Genomic DNA, 13,955 nt, shown 5'->3' with positions numbered 1-13,955 from the left:
TCTCAATGCAAGCAAACGAAATCCCTGCTTGAGGTACCCCTGTGAGCAGCTGGTTACATAGCAAGTGAACATGGGAAAGAATTCCCTGTAGTCATGTGAAAAACCCCATAAAGCCAGTTTTCAGAAAAAACCCACCCAAACCCCAGCACTGAACAACACTGGAATAGCTGTTTGGCTACTGCAGTGTTTGCTGGCCTGGGACAGCGATGTGGAAATACCATCAGCTCCAACTGCACAAAGAACTTTCAGATGATGCAGAAACAAAGGAAGAGATGCTGCTCCTGGGGCCAGGACAGACCGGTCACACTGGGCTTTGAACAGGAACCGCAAGTTTTATAGTAAAAAAAGCCGCCACATACTAGAGCTGTTTTATGTAAAATTTAATAGAATAAGCAGCTATTGCTTATGTTTGTATTTTTTGTGCTTTGATCTTTGTCCCTCCAAGCCAGTTTTTTTCTTGTTCTTATTCTTATTTTTCACGTTGTGAGTTTCATAATACCGGACTCCGACTTTCTTGGAGCGCTGCTGCCTCTCGGCTCGTCTCCTCTGCAAACACAAAACACATTAGCAAACCCCCAGCATCCAGAGCCTCAGTGTCTGCAATCTCCAATGGTGTTCACTCTGCATTCCACATGCGTTAAGTAAAATAAATAATTTCCAATAAAATGTACTCTATACAGACTCTATACAGAGCCCACCCCCCTGCTCTTAGGAGAATAAGCTTCACTTCAGTCTTTGCAGAAAGATTCAAGATGCAATCTGGTGTGCATTGTCAGGTAAGGGGGGGTGACAGAAGTTGTCACAGAGCATTCATAACACAATTCAGTTTTCATTCCCTTCCTGTTCATGCCCAAAGTCTCAAAGCTCTTTAGTGACAAAAGGCTCTTTAGTGATGTCACCAAGGTTAGAAAAGCCAGCTTATTTCCCTGTTCAGTTGTACTATAGGAAAGCACACTTACTTCTTTGGATGTGAGTTTCTTACAAGGCTGTTTACCCAACTGGTCATCATCATCATCATCACCTTCCTCTTCTTTCCTCTTCCTTTTCTTCTCTGTGCTGCCTGCAAACAGCAGAGATAATGCACTTGGTATCTTCCAGAACTCTCATTTGTTTGAAGAACTTCAGGCTGAGGTTACCATCTCAACTCCTTGAGCAATTCTTTCCCTTGGCTGTATTTAAGAGCTTCTACCAAAACAGTATGAATGTTCCTCACAAGAGAATCACAGCTATTACTGTGAGAACTGCTCTCAAGAAGCAGGTTGCTTCAGCCCCATTCAAGTCCAGGAGAATTCCACAGTCCTGTCAGGACAGGGCTCTTCTGCCCGATTGTGCCTTTACTCAAACTGACTACAACAACTGAAGCCACAGTAAAAACCAACAGCCTGAAGTTTTTCTGCTTTTGTAACATCCCAAACACCATCCACTCCTTCTTATAACAGCCTAGGGAAGGGGAGTTGCTCTGGCTGCAGCCTGCCCAGAGCCCAGGCTGTTGGAACTCAACACTTGCCTTCACTGTATCTTCCCTCACACATAAGAGGGACATCTCCCATCACACAGACAGCTGCTCTATAGGAAGGCTACACGAGGTTAGCAGCAGCCTTTGGGTCAGCTAAAGGGAGATTTATGTAGTTTTAGGAGAAAAGAACTTGCACTCTGGATCCATTGGATGCTTATCCCCTTAATGCCATTTTTTTCTCTGCCTCATAGGATTTCCAAATGTAGATTAAGAACATCTACTAATCTTGTTTTACCTCTGTCTTCAGTTTCTTTGGGTTCTTCAGCCTTCTGCATGGATTTTGCAAACACTTTGTCACTCAGTCCCTTGGGGATTCTACGGAAGATAAAACCAGCAATAAAAGATTGTTGTTACACAAACAGTGACCACCTCTGAGAAGCCATCAGACTCCAGCAGATCCCAGTCCCCTGTCAGCATCAAAGCCAGTCTTTGCACCAGAATATTACAATACCCTTGATGCTGGAGTTACTGTGCTTGTGTGCTATATGAGAGAGAAAATGTAGCACTTAAACTTTGAAATATCAGTCCTCCCAAGGCTGGTGGGTGAGCTTTGCTAAAGTTGAGCCTGCTGTGTGGGCCAGGATTCACTGCACATGCACAAAGACCCAGGCATATCCAGCCTTGGTATTACCCAACATCAAGGAGAGATCCAAAGATGCAGTATTGCTGCCCAGAAAACCAAGATAATGGTAACTCTAATCCATAGTTTAAGAGGCAGCTTTCCAAAAGTGAGAATATTTTTAATTTTCTGGTAAATAGCAGTTCTTGGAACAATCTTTCAAAAACTTGGCCCAATTTCCAACCCTTATAGCTAAGCCAGATAAGATGTGGCAACTTGTGTGTGGGAGCATGGGGGAACTTGTCAATCAAGTCAGAAATGGAGTCAAACTACAGCAGAAACTCATCAACCCTTTTCCCCCTGCAATTCATTGGACAGATTCAGGCACCTTATTGCTGAGAATCTCTTGGCCTTGGCTTTATCCAAAAATTTTTTGTATTTTGCAATCTTGTCTTCCAAAGCCTTAAGAACTGCTTTAGAGCTCTCCTGGGCACCTGGTGCAGCCACCTGCAATTCCTCCTCTCCTGGATCCTGATGTTGCTCATTCTCTTCTTTTTCCTCCTCCTCCTGCTCCTCCTCTCCAGAGGAATCATTGTCTGTGTCATCAAAGCCTGGCACATCCACAGGAACCAGGTCTTCTTCTGAGAACTGAGGTGCCACATTAATCCTGCCGAAGTTCTGCCGAACGTGGGACATGAGCTGCCTCATTTCGGTGTTTGTGTTGTTCCCCTCTTCTGCTGGCTCCACATCTGATGCCACCAACTCAGAGACTTTCTCCTCAGCATTATTTTGGCTGGATGTCACAGACTCTTCCAACACAGGAGGCTGCAAGGAAGAGCAGGATATATTATCCCCAAAGTCTGTCCCACCATCTCCAGGAACAACTTCCATCTTCTCTTGTGAGAAAAAGCCTAAGATGACAACATATTACTGACATTTCTGGTAGTCAGTAATGACTCAGGCATCTCTGTAAAGAGCACTGCTACCTGGTCCTCACCAAATTCAGGTGTCATCCGAAGGACCATGCTTGGGCAGAGCCCAGGATACAGATTGCCCAAGTCTCATGGCACTCTGTGAAAAGCAGCAGTCAATACCATTAGGAAAATCAAGTATGTGGGAAGAGGAAGGCAAAAGCATCACATTCTTACCTGGGGACCAGGCTGACCTGGTTCTGCATTCGGTGGCTTCACAAAGAAAGGGATTCTGCCCCTCTGCCAATCATTGAGAACCATCTTGCTCACAGTCTGCAAGTCAGGCTCACCACCCTGAGAAAAAACAGGAACAGTTTATGTCCCAGTTTGCAGACACACAGCCCTCCTATGCCCTATGAGCAACAGAAACATGGCCATTTCCCATGTTCACAACAGGCCACACACTCTTCCAGCCTGCAAATGCAGGAGGCTGTTGCACCTTTAGCAGTTTTCCAGTCCTAGCAGCAAGTTTCTCAAGGAAGTCTTCTGCATCTGTCCAGGAATCAATTTTGTATGTCTTCCTGATGTACTCTGCTTTGGCTCTTTCTAGCACAGCACCGATATGGTCCTGGGGGCTCTTAATCTTTTCAACTTGAACCTGAAAAAGCACAGCAGAGGATCAGTAGAAGATCACAGAAGAGGATCAACCCTCTGAGACCATCACAGTGACAAGAAGCAAAGCTTTCCAGCATCCAGTGCAGACACATACCACTCCCTTCAGCACAATGTCTGTCTCTGAGTCTCCTGATGGATAAACCACCCCGGGGCAGTCGATGAGAAAAATCCGCCGCATCAAGGTGATGTACTGCCACACCTGGAAGACATCAGCACTTCCCCATCAGCACCTTCCACACAGTCCTTGCTTAATTTTTGAAGACCAGAGTCAGAGAAACAGAGCCTGACAGAGCATTTGGATGAGGAGAGCACAGACAGGGAGTGAGGACAGCTCAGCATTCCCATCACAGCCCTGCAGTATGGCAGAGTGAGAATTTGGGAATGCTGCCAGAGCAGTGCCTCAGAGCAGGGACTGGCCATGAGCCCCTCCTGAGTGTCACACAACCTGTGCAGGTCAGTGCAGAACTTGACAAGGTCTTCAGGCTGATTTCACATGAATTCATTTGTATCTTCAACACAGGGATGTTCCTACCTTTGTTTCCCCTGCAATGGGGGCCACGCTGCAGACCTTCTTGGACCGTAGGGTATTGATCACTGAGCTCTTGCCAACGTTGGGGTAACCAATGAACCCCACACTGATCTGCTTCTTGTCAGAGTGTAACTGGTGAGAAATAACACATCCTTTTACATCTTGGAGTGAGGGAAAGAATTACCACTGCAGTCCTGAACCCTAAATGCTAATAGAGCAAAAGACCACACACAGTAACCCCCCCAAACCAACCACAGATTCCCAAAATTGTTTTGTACCTTTCCAAACTGCCTTAGGAGCTGTATGAAAGCACCTTTGCCAAATGGGTTTGTGAGGCTGGCATGGAAAGCCAGTGTTGGATACTCCTGGGACAGGACAGCAACCCAGCGCTTCTGGAGAGGCAAAGGAGACTGGGTTAGAGACCCAGGGCTGGAGAGTGACACTCTGTGCTCAGAGAGGAGAACACAACAGCTGCACTGCGCTCACAACTGCAACTAGCCATGAACATTGCTAGGGAAGAACCTTTGATGCACTTCCCCAACCCAACAGCTAAAAGCCCTGAGTATTGTTTGTATAAAAGACAAACAATTTCCCAAAAACGCCTTCACTGTTAGCTAAAACTCATTAGTTTAATGACATAAAGCAAACCAGCTGGGGTGGATATGGATCCTAGGCAGACTAACAGTTAGCACACTCTGGAGACAACAGCTGAACTGTTAAATCCAGACAGAGGAAGTAGGGAATTTGTGGCTGGCGTGTGTTGCTCAACTTGGCCAAACTTGGACAGATTTACATGGTAATTGTTACTTTTACTGCAGGCAAGCAGAGAACTCCCAGCGCCCCAGCTGCAGTACGCCCTTCCAGACCAGCATGGGGACTGGCACAGAGCTACAGCACAGCCACAACAGGAACAAAGAAGGTCCACAGAATAATAGGCAGGACTGTGCTTACAGTGGCCCAGGTAGGAATGAGATCACATTTGTTCAGGACAAAAATGAGATGTTTCCAGTGTTTCTCCTTTTTAAGGTAGGATTCCACATGAGGGGAGCGAGTGCCTATGGGATCCCGGGCATCAAGAACTTGAACAACAACATCTGATGAGTCAATCACCTGAAAAATTAAAAAAATTCACACAGAAGTAAAGGATTTTGCTTCAGAAAGCAAGGTATCTGAACCTCTCAAAAGAAAACTAATCATATTTGAAACTACATCATTAATTTAAAAGCCTTGTATCTTTCACAAACTGCTACTTCCCCACAGACTAGTGAAGTTCACATTAACATCCACTGATGCTCTACCTTCTCTCCTAAATCCTCTCCAAATTCAGCCAGGACAGCTGACTTTTACCTGTTCTTATGCACCAGGGAAAGAAAACACTACACCCAAATGGGAAAACTGAAGTGCTGCAGCACACAAACCCCCAGTGCTCATCATCCATTCAGCAACAACTCCCTTCTACCATTTCATAATGGATCAGGGTATAAAGGATGTTTTCTGGACCAATATGAAACACACAACCAAGCAGGAACCTGCTGTTAGTCCACGAAGCAGCTACAGCAGGGAGCTGTCATTTTACGACTTGTTTCAAGCCAAGTGAATTTGTTTCACAGCTTTTTCCTGCAGTTTTGGCAGCCTCTTACTGAAATCTGTTTTGCTCAACTATTCCCAGTGCTTTTAGATCCAAATGAAAAGGTTTTAAGTAACATTCAGAAATTCAGAGCAAAAAGTCAAGCAATTTCACACCTAAGAGTCAGAGAGCACACAAGCTGCTCATACCACCCCAGTTCACTCAGTCTCTGTTTCTCTGGCAGCTATGGTGGCTCATGGAGAATTGAGAGCCAGAGCTCTCCCAGGACGACCCCATCAACATGCCAGATGTTTTTAGCCTAAAGAAATTTAAGGGAACATGACTCTTTTACTTGTGGTGAAGACCCGGGAATCCAAGAGAAACTTACACCTTCACTCTGCCAGTCCTCTTCTAGATCATGTGTTTTAAGAATGTTTTTTCCTGTAGGACAAGAGCTCAAGAATCAACCTCAGTCAGGCAGAGATTTGGAAATTAAAATCTACTCTTTTTGAGTTTTTCTCATTGTTGCTGTACAGGATTTCAACGCTGTGCTGAAGTCCCTAACTGTGTAAAGGCTGACAGATATGAATGCTGCAAATTCCAAGTGTTATTTACCTTGTAGAGTTCACCCCAGATTCTTTTGGATTGTCCTTTCTTAAAGATTTCCTCTTGTGCTTCATCCCTAGAAGACATCACCAGAAACATCAGCAACCAGAGATACAAGGTCAGGATCTCCTTCTCTTCTCTTAAGCCATTTACAGACGAAAGTGGGGACAAAGCCCAAGCAACAACTGGTATTTAGCCAAAATCCCAAATTCAGGTAATCTGTTTTCCTTCCTCCTCACACGGTGAGTATGATGGAGGTGCCAGATACTTCTCTAAAAACAAGGCTGGCTTTTCATACATGTAAACAATGAATCATTTTTCCTTTCCAGTCACCTTACACCAGTGTCCTCTGTCACCAGGTCTCTGTCCTTGCCCTGGTCATAAGACTCTGACGAGGCCTCAGCATTCTCCACTAGAGACTGCACATCACTTGCAGACAGAGTTGGTCTTTTCCTTTGTGATTTTGGGCCAAACGTTGTTTCAAATGTTTCTGTGTCAAGAATGTGAACTCTGGAGGTCTGAGGAAAAACAGGTCTGTTAAAAAAAACAAACCCCAAGCACAGTTTTTTCCCATCTCTCGTGACATGCAGGGAAGGAGCCCCAAGTTCAACACAGCCCTGGCAGGCTGTAACAAGTGACAGGCACTTCCCTAATGATGTTTGAGTTTTCTAGCTCAAGCTTTGAGAAACACAAGAGTGGATACTTAATAAGCAACAAAACATTCTGCACTCACCAACGAACCATGCTTCAGTTCTTCCACCATAAATGGTGTCAAATGCAATTACAACCACCGTGATGAAAATTCAGCTGCTATCTTTGATCATTTCTTGTTTTTCTAACATGAACACAAATCTCGCCAAATTCTCAGATTTTTGTCAGGGATAATTACAATCAAAACTAGATTTTAAAGCTTGCAATGAAAGCCAGCTTGTCTTGGAACAGTAAACAATCCATTGCTGAGAGCAGCAGTTTGTTTTTGTAATGAACGTTTTAACACAACTTTTTCCCTAATTTAAATAACGTTCTTTTGACATGAACTTAGAAAGTTTCCATATGACAAAATAGATACCAATAGTCCAAAATAATGATTTAGACACGGTGAAAAAAAATGGCAGTAACTAAAACCTGATGTACTAGAAATGAAGGCTGAATGAACAAGAATTTCTGACACAGGATAAAAGTATTTTGGTTCAAATTCATCACATTTGAGTTCAATTTCATTACGTGGATGTCTGCATGGTGAAGCAGCCTCAGGAAAGGCCCAGGAGCTGTTAGAGGCATTAGAACATCAGCTGGCACACCAACCCATCAGAAATCAGACCATAATATGATAGTATCATAACCTATCATAGAATCACAGAAGGCTTTGGGCTGGAAGGGCCCTTAAGCCCATCCTGTTCCATGCCCTGTCCCCCTTCCACTATCCCAGGCTGCTCCATGCCCTGTCCAACCTGGCATTGGACACTTCCAGAGATGGGGCAGCCACAGATTCTCTGGGCACCCTGTGCCAGGGCCTCCCCATCCTCACAGGAAAGAATTATTGGGGTAATTTCCTATGGGAAAATGAGAATTTTTATTAAATAATGTATCTTTCTTTGCCCTCACACTTGATGCCCACACAGTGGCAGGCAATCACAACCATCCTTCCCAAAGGAATCCACTACAGCAGCCCTTCCCAAGGCTTCCAGAACCCAGTATTTCCCCAGACTGAGCAGAGATAAGACAACTGTTCACAGGTAAATCACTGTGTGCACACACCTGCACAGTGAGTGATACCCACGTGTGGTTTGATCCGGTCATAGAAAAGGGACATGGGCAGCTTCTTCTGCTTCATGATCACCCTGTAAGGATCCTTCATCACATTCTCCATCTCCTCCTGGAATTTCTGTAGAGATGATTGCTTGATCACACGAGTATTTCCTGAGTGTAAAAAACAAACATCACACCTGGCCATTCCTTATCTTAAGTGCTCCAAATGGGGACACTAATAAAACATGAACTTTCCATCTAGGAACAAAAATACAAGTGACAAACCCAAAAGGTTTTACTTGAGACCAAGCTCAAATAGGCAGCCAATCCCTTTCTTTCCTACCATTTATAGGAAAGTTTAAAAGTATCTCTAGGAAACTTAACAGCCATACACATGGGCAAACCATGAGGAAAGGCCACAGGAGCCAAAATAACCACCCTTAGGGGAGTGTGTGGAAAGCAAACTCCCCAAGCACAGGCACAGGCAAGGGGTGACAATGATGCCTTAGGATTTTAGCTTTTATGTTTTTCATATATTTGTAATCCTGCAATTCTTTAGTGTCCAACTCTAAACTCCAGATCCAGTGTGAGCTGCTGCTTTCCCATTTTGGGCAGACACAACAATTCCTCTCCAGGCTGGCAATCAAGGACACCTCACTGCCTCAGGCCTGAGAGATGGAAACAAAAGTGAGTTGGGGGAGCAAACTTGGGGTAAATGACTTCATTACCTGGAGCTGGAATTGGAAGATTAACCCCCAATATGCAAATGGACCAAACTTATAAAACTGTGAAAACCCATGACTCATCATCCATTTTGGGTGTAGTCCCTAGGGGGCTTTGTCTGCCCAAAATGTACCTGAAGGCCCTTCAATAAATACAATCACTTTTTATTCCCTTAAATTTGTCTGGCCTCATTTTCTAGGTAGCCTCACAAGGCACCAACAACAGCAGGGGTCCCTCGCCTTCCCTTTCAACACCTGTCCCACACAGCTCTCATACCACCATTCTGAAATAAACACCTTCCAACACACAAAGTTCAATAGTTTTGAAGCTTGCTGAGTCTAGGAATTGGACAAAACTCACCAAACCATTTGATATTTGGTTCCACTCTTGCAACAGTGCCTGGTGCCACAGTTGACTGATACTGCAGAGGTTTGATCACTTTGCCATGTTTGTTCCTAAAGGACAAATGAAGACACGTCAGTGCACAGGGGCAGCACTGACCCCTCCAGCCCTCGTGTGTACCAGGCCAGAAGCAGAGACACAAAATGCAGAGAGACCCTTCACCTGCAGCCGGTGCTGCTGCACATTCCATGAGGGTGAGTTAATCCAACCCTGAGTAGCAGTGATGGCAGTCACTTGGGTCTCCCTCCAGCCTGGCCAGACCCTCCCTGCAGCTGCTTGTGTCAGCCCAGGAAGGGCTCATGGGGCTGCAAAAGCCATCAAGTACCATTTTCTAGCAAATCCCACTGTGTTCTCTCACGAAGCCTTTTAACCAGTTCTGCCCACCAATTCTGCAGGACTCATCCACACAGGATTTGCAAGATGAGACCTGGTTTGAACTCAGCAATGTTTCAAAATCCCTCCTCCTCATCTGCTCGTCAAACAGGTGGAAATTTGGCAAAAGAAACCAAACATAATGACGTGAAACAGAATTCTCAGAACTGCCATGTCCCAGACACGGTGGGTGCTGCTTCCCTGCCAGAGACCCCTGAGTGAGGCACGGAGGGGAACAGGGGGACCCTCCGTGAAGATGCTGAGGGGAGCTGAGGCTCTCCAGGTATTCTGGGGAGAACTTTTGAGCTACGTTGCTGTGGGAAATTCGAGAATTCTCTTTGTTTTGGGTCTCACTGACACTCCACGCAGACGTGTCAAGTGTTTCCCAGCTGTATTCCCGGTACATTGCCGGGCTGCTGGGAGCAGGGATCAGGTTTGAGATCAGGCTCCCCAGCTCACGGGGTTACAGAGAACACGAAGGAGCGACACCGTGCCAGTACCGAGGAGTTTTGTCGCCTGTCCCTGGCGCGGTCCTGCCGGGCCGGTACCGGGAAGGCGGCCAGGCCACGACCCAGCTCCCCCGCAGGCCGGGCCGCGCTCACCTGCGCTCCTTTTGCCGGTACATGTTGAGGCGCCGGATGGTCGCTCGGTCCCGCATGTTGTTCCCTCCCTCGCCCCCGATCCGATCTGCGGAGACAAGAGAACATCAGCCTCGGTCCGGTCCGGTCCACCCAGCCCAGCCCAGCCCGGCCCAGCCCGCAGTCCCGCCCGTACCGGGGTTGGTGCTGGCGCGGGAGGGGTTGATGGAGCAGCGGCCCTTGTAGCGCGGTTTCACCATGGTGCCGGTGCGGGTGGCGGGACAGGCCCGGAGAGCTCGGGACGGGCCGGGGACACGCGCGCGGCACTTCCGGCGCGCGACAGAGTCTGACGCACTTCCGGGAGCCACCGCTCGGCGGCGCAGGCGCAGGAGGCATCTCCGGGCCCGGTTGCCACGGCAACGCGTGGGCTCGGCCCGCCCCGGCCCCGGGAGCCCCGGGGTCCCTTGGTGTCCCGCCGTGTTCCCCACGTTCCCTGTGTCCTCCCCCGTGCCCCTGTGCTCTGTGTCGGTGCCCGTCTCCGAGAGTGGCGGTGCCCGCCCCGGAGCGCTGCGGTCTGTCCAGGTCCGGCCCGGGGCCGCGGGGCGGTTCGAAGGCCCGGCGGGGGCGCTGGCACGGGTGCCCTCATTGTTTGGGAAATGGTATTTGTTCACAGACACATAATGGAAATCGTTCGGGAGAGCGGCAGGAACTCTCCCTGCCTCTCGCTGATGGATGGGGGCTGCTGGTGGGACACTGGGGCTGCCGGAGGGACACCGGAGAGGGTGGTGGGACACTGGGGAGGGTGATGGGACACTGGGGAGGTTGATGGGACACTGGGGATGGTGGTGGGACACTGGGGAGGGTGATGGGACACTGGGGAGGGTGGTGGGACACTGGGGAGGGTGGTGGGACACTGGGGATGGTGGTGGGACACTGGGGAGGGTGATGGGACACTGGGGATGGTGATGGGACACTGGGGCTGCCGGAGGGCACTGCCTCAGCAGAGACTCGAGCACAAGGCAGTGCTGATGGGTATTTACAGGCGTGCGGGGCTGTACTTTCTGGGTTACTGGCGAAGAATTTTAAAACTTAGCAATAACAACACTTGTGTGTTTTTATGTGCGTGTAAAGAATTGCATGGATGATGCACTAACAAATCAAATCTGTGCAAGTTCTGTGTCCAAAGCGTAAGCCCACATTAACGTTACTGCCAGATTGTAATAGCAATTTGAAAGCTCCTCACCTTTGGGAAATGAATAAAGCTGAACTGAAACTGTGTTAATTGATACCAGAGCTTGGGCTAGGGCCAAGCTCAGCACCTTGGGGAATACTTGCCTTAAACACAGCTCTGGCCCATCCTTCCTAAACACTCATTAGCAGCAGAACGTTCCCAGCCAGTGCAATGTCTTTCTGGTGCTGCTAATGCTCTTTTAAACCCAGAACAATAACAGAGCTGCTGGAATTTTGTTCTTTTAATGATTTTCAGTGTTTTGCTGTGAGGTGTAGAGTCCCTGCTGTACAAAGGGAGCCATGATGAGTCAGGCCTTGGGACATGTTTTGTAAGACTGAGTCTGGAGTTGGAGGCTGTTTGGCTTAAGCCTACACATTCTGGTTTTTCTCTTAATAGAATTATCTGTGCCTTGGGCATTGAAAAAGTACACATTGATGTGGGCATAAAAAAATCAATTCCAAATTGTAGATAATTGTTTAAGCTATCAGACTCGAGGCTCATGTAGAAGAGTTTGCCCGGGACAAGTGTGTTTTCTATTAAGAGTCGATATCAATCTGTCAGAAGAGCTTTTTGATTTTCAAAATTGTAGACTAAATAGTTGAGTAATACTTTTGCTCTGCTTTCCCCAACTCTTTCTTCCTTTCCTTTAAGAAAACTCCCTCTTTATTGCTAGCAAGAGATGTTGGGGTGCAGCCAGAAATCACCATCTCTTTCTATGAGAGAGCAGCCCCAGCCAGCTTTGGGCAGGAGGTTGTGGCAGGACTTGTCTTGAGGATGCCCCAGAGTTGGGTGCTGAATCCCAGCTGGAAGCATTGGTGGGAGGGCTCAGGCCCTTCACCCAGCCATGCCTCACACCCCCATTGGGGTGGGCTAAGAGCCTGGATTTTCTGTAATAAGAAAAGATCCTACTGATATTGTGTGGGACCTGCACTCAAACTGGCAGCGCTTTCCTCACTCACATATTCCCTGACCCAAATTCCATTACTGGGGCCAGCAGCTGGTGTTGAACTTGCAGCATCCCTGAGGCTGCAGCTGCTTATTGTGTATCTGATAATGTGCAAGTCAGATATTTTGCTCCACTAAACTGATGTTTTCTTGCTCTATGACTCACAGATTTCCCTTTGCTATTGATGCATCCCCCCATTTCAATCTTTAGCTTCTTCTCATTCTGTTACCACTGGCTGCAGCAGGACACTGTCTGTGCCACAACCAGCCAGGACAACAGGGCCACAGATCATTATCCATTGCCTCTGCTACATAGCCTCAGCTCCTCAGCACCACTGCCCTGACCAGGGCTGAAATGAAATCATTTTGAGTTTTATGTGGCCTCATCTTTGTCAAATCCCAGTGAATGTGGTTACGTGATGCCATCGGAATGACTCATTCCCATAATTACATATGTTCTGAGGGGTCATTCCCATTGTGTTATTAAAAACTAGTGATGTTGGATTTTTGGCAGGGACTGTATTCCTCGTATGATCTACAGATTTTGTCAATTAAATGAAGGAAAAGTAGATTTCCAAGAGTTCAGAACAAGACCGGACTTGCACTCAGAGCTCTTTTTCAGTGTGGTATTTGAGCTCCTCTGTTTTATTTAACAGGATAAAGCAGCATCAGCCATCTCTCTCTATTGCAGCAGCTCCCTGCAGAGCACAAAGTGAAATTGTGAAACAAGTGAATTTTGTAGCTCATCTTCAAAATCACAGCAGAAGATATTGTAGGCTGTTTACCACCACAGCAGCTTTCCCAGCTCAGTTCCTCAGGCATGGCTTCCCAGGGATAGCTGGCAGGAGCAGGGGAAAGGCTCCTCGACAAAAGGCTCCAGGTGTGACAGCTCTTGAACAGGAAAAACAAAGTGATCCTAGATTGCTGCCTTGGATATGGAATTCTCAAAATGGTGACTGAAAGCAACAGGGGAATTCGGGAGGGAGGAGAAAACTGAAGTCAAGCAAAAAGGCAAAAAGATGTGAGAGGACTTTGAGAGCCCAGGCTGAGCTGTGCCAGCAGGGTCGAGCCCTTGGAGCTGTGCAGGCTGCAGAGCCCTGGGTTTCACTCTGGGAACATCTGCCAGCACCATGGGTCTGGCACTCACCAGCACTCTGGAAGCTAAAGCAGTTAAATAGCAATGTTTTCCTGTGGTTTGATTTGAACAGTCATGGAAAGTAACGTCTACCCCTATGGGCTGGGCTGCTCTGTGGCACAGGAGGGGCTGTGGCTGCTGAGGCCCTGTCAGTGCCTTTAATACCTCAGGCTTTAAATAATAATATACAACCTACCTGGCTGCCTTTTTTTCATGTTCTTCAAAAATCCTGGAAATTCCAGCGAGCAGTTCCATCCAAATTATGGTTTGGCATTCAGTTGGGTGTGATGTATTACCGTGTACATAAATGCCATCATCGTGATTTATTTATGGTGACTGATTAATTACACTGGTATTTCTGTAATTTTAATATAGAGTCTTAAAATGTGATCCTATCATCTCTCTCTGTGAAGTCCACTGACTTCATAAAATCTGTAAATATGTATCTGAATTATCC

At 47.1% G+C, this 13,955-nt stretch overlaps 1 protein-coding gene across 2 annotated transcripts; it reads right to left on the bottom strand.

The window, feature by feature from the left end:
* Positions 1-365: 365 nt before the first annotated feature.
* Positions 366-10,541, bottom strand: GNL2 (G protein nucleolar 2). 2 transcript variants are annotated; one of them, XM_014881317.2, is made up of 16 exons: positions 10,384-10,541; positions 10,212-10,296; positions 9,196-9,290; positions 8,144-8,283; positions 6,697-6,881; positions 6,373-6,439; positions 5,142-5,300; positions 4,469-4,582; positions 4,194-4,322; positions 3,756-3,860; positions 3,486-3,644; positions 3,224-3,340; positions 2,464-2,900; positions 1,752-1,831; positions 960-1,060; positions 366-546 (listed from the first exon to the last, which is right to left on the bottom strand). In XM_014881317.2, exons 1-16 carry the CDS (start codon positions 10,445-10,447, stop codon positions 397-399), a joined length of 2,187 nt encoding a protein of 728 aa, XP_014736803.1. In that variant the 5' UTR covers positions 10,448-10,541; the 3' UTR covers positions 366-396. The 2 variants fall into 2 exon arrangements, with proteins under 2 accessions (XP_014736803.1, XP_014736801.2); XM_014881315.2 differs by lacking the exon at positions 366-546 and having other exon boundaries at positions 591-1,060.
* Positions 10,542-13,955: the final 3,414 nt, after the last annotated feature.

The sequence above is a fragment of the Sturnus vulgaris genome, chromosome 24, assembly GCF_052056855.1.
Source record: "Sturnus vulgaris isolate bStuVul1 chromosome 24, bStuVul1.hap1, whole genome shotgun sequence".
Classification (NCBI taxonomy): Eukaryota; Metazoa; Chordata; class Aves; order Passeriformes; family Sturnidae; genus Sturnus; species Sturnus vulgaris.
This window is presented reverse-complemented; position numbering and strand designations above follow the sequence as displayed.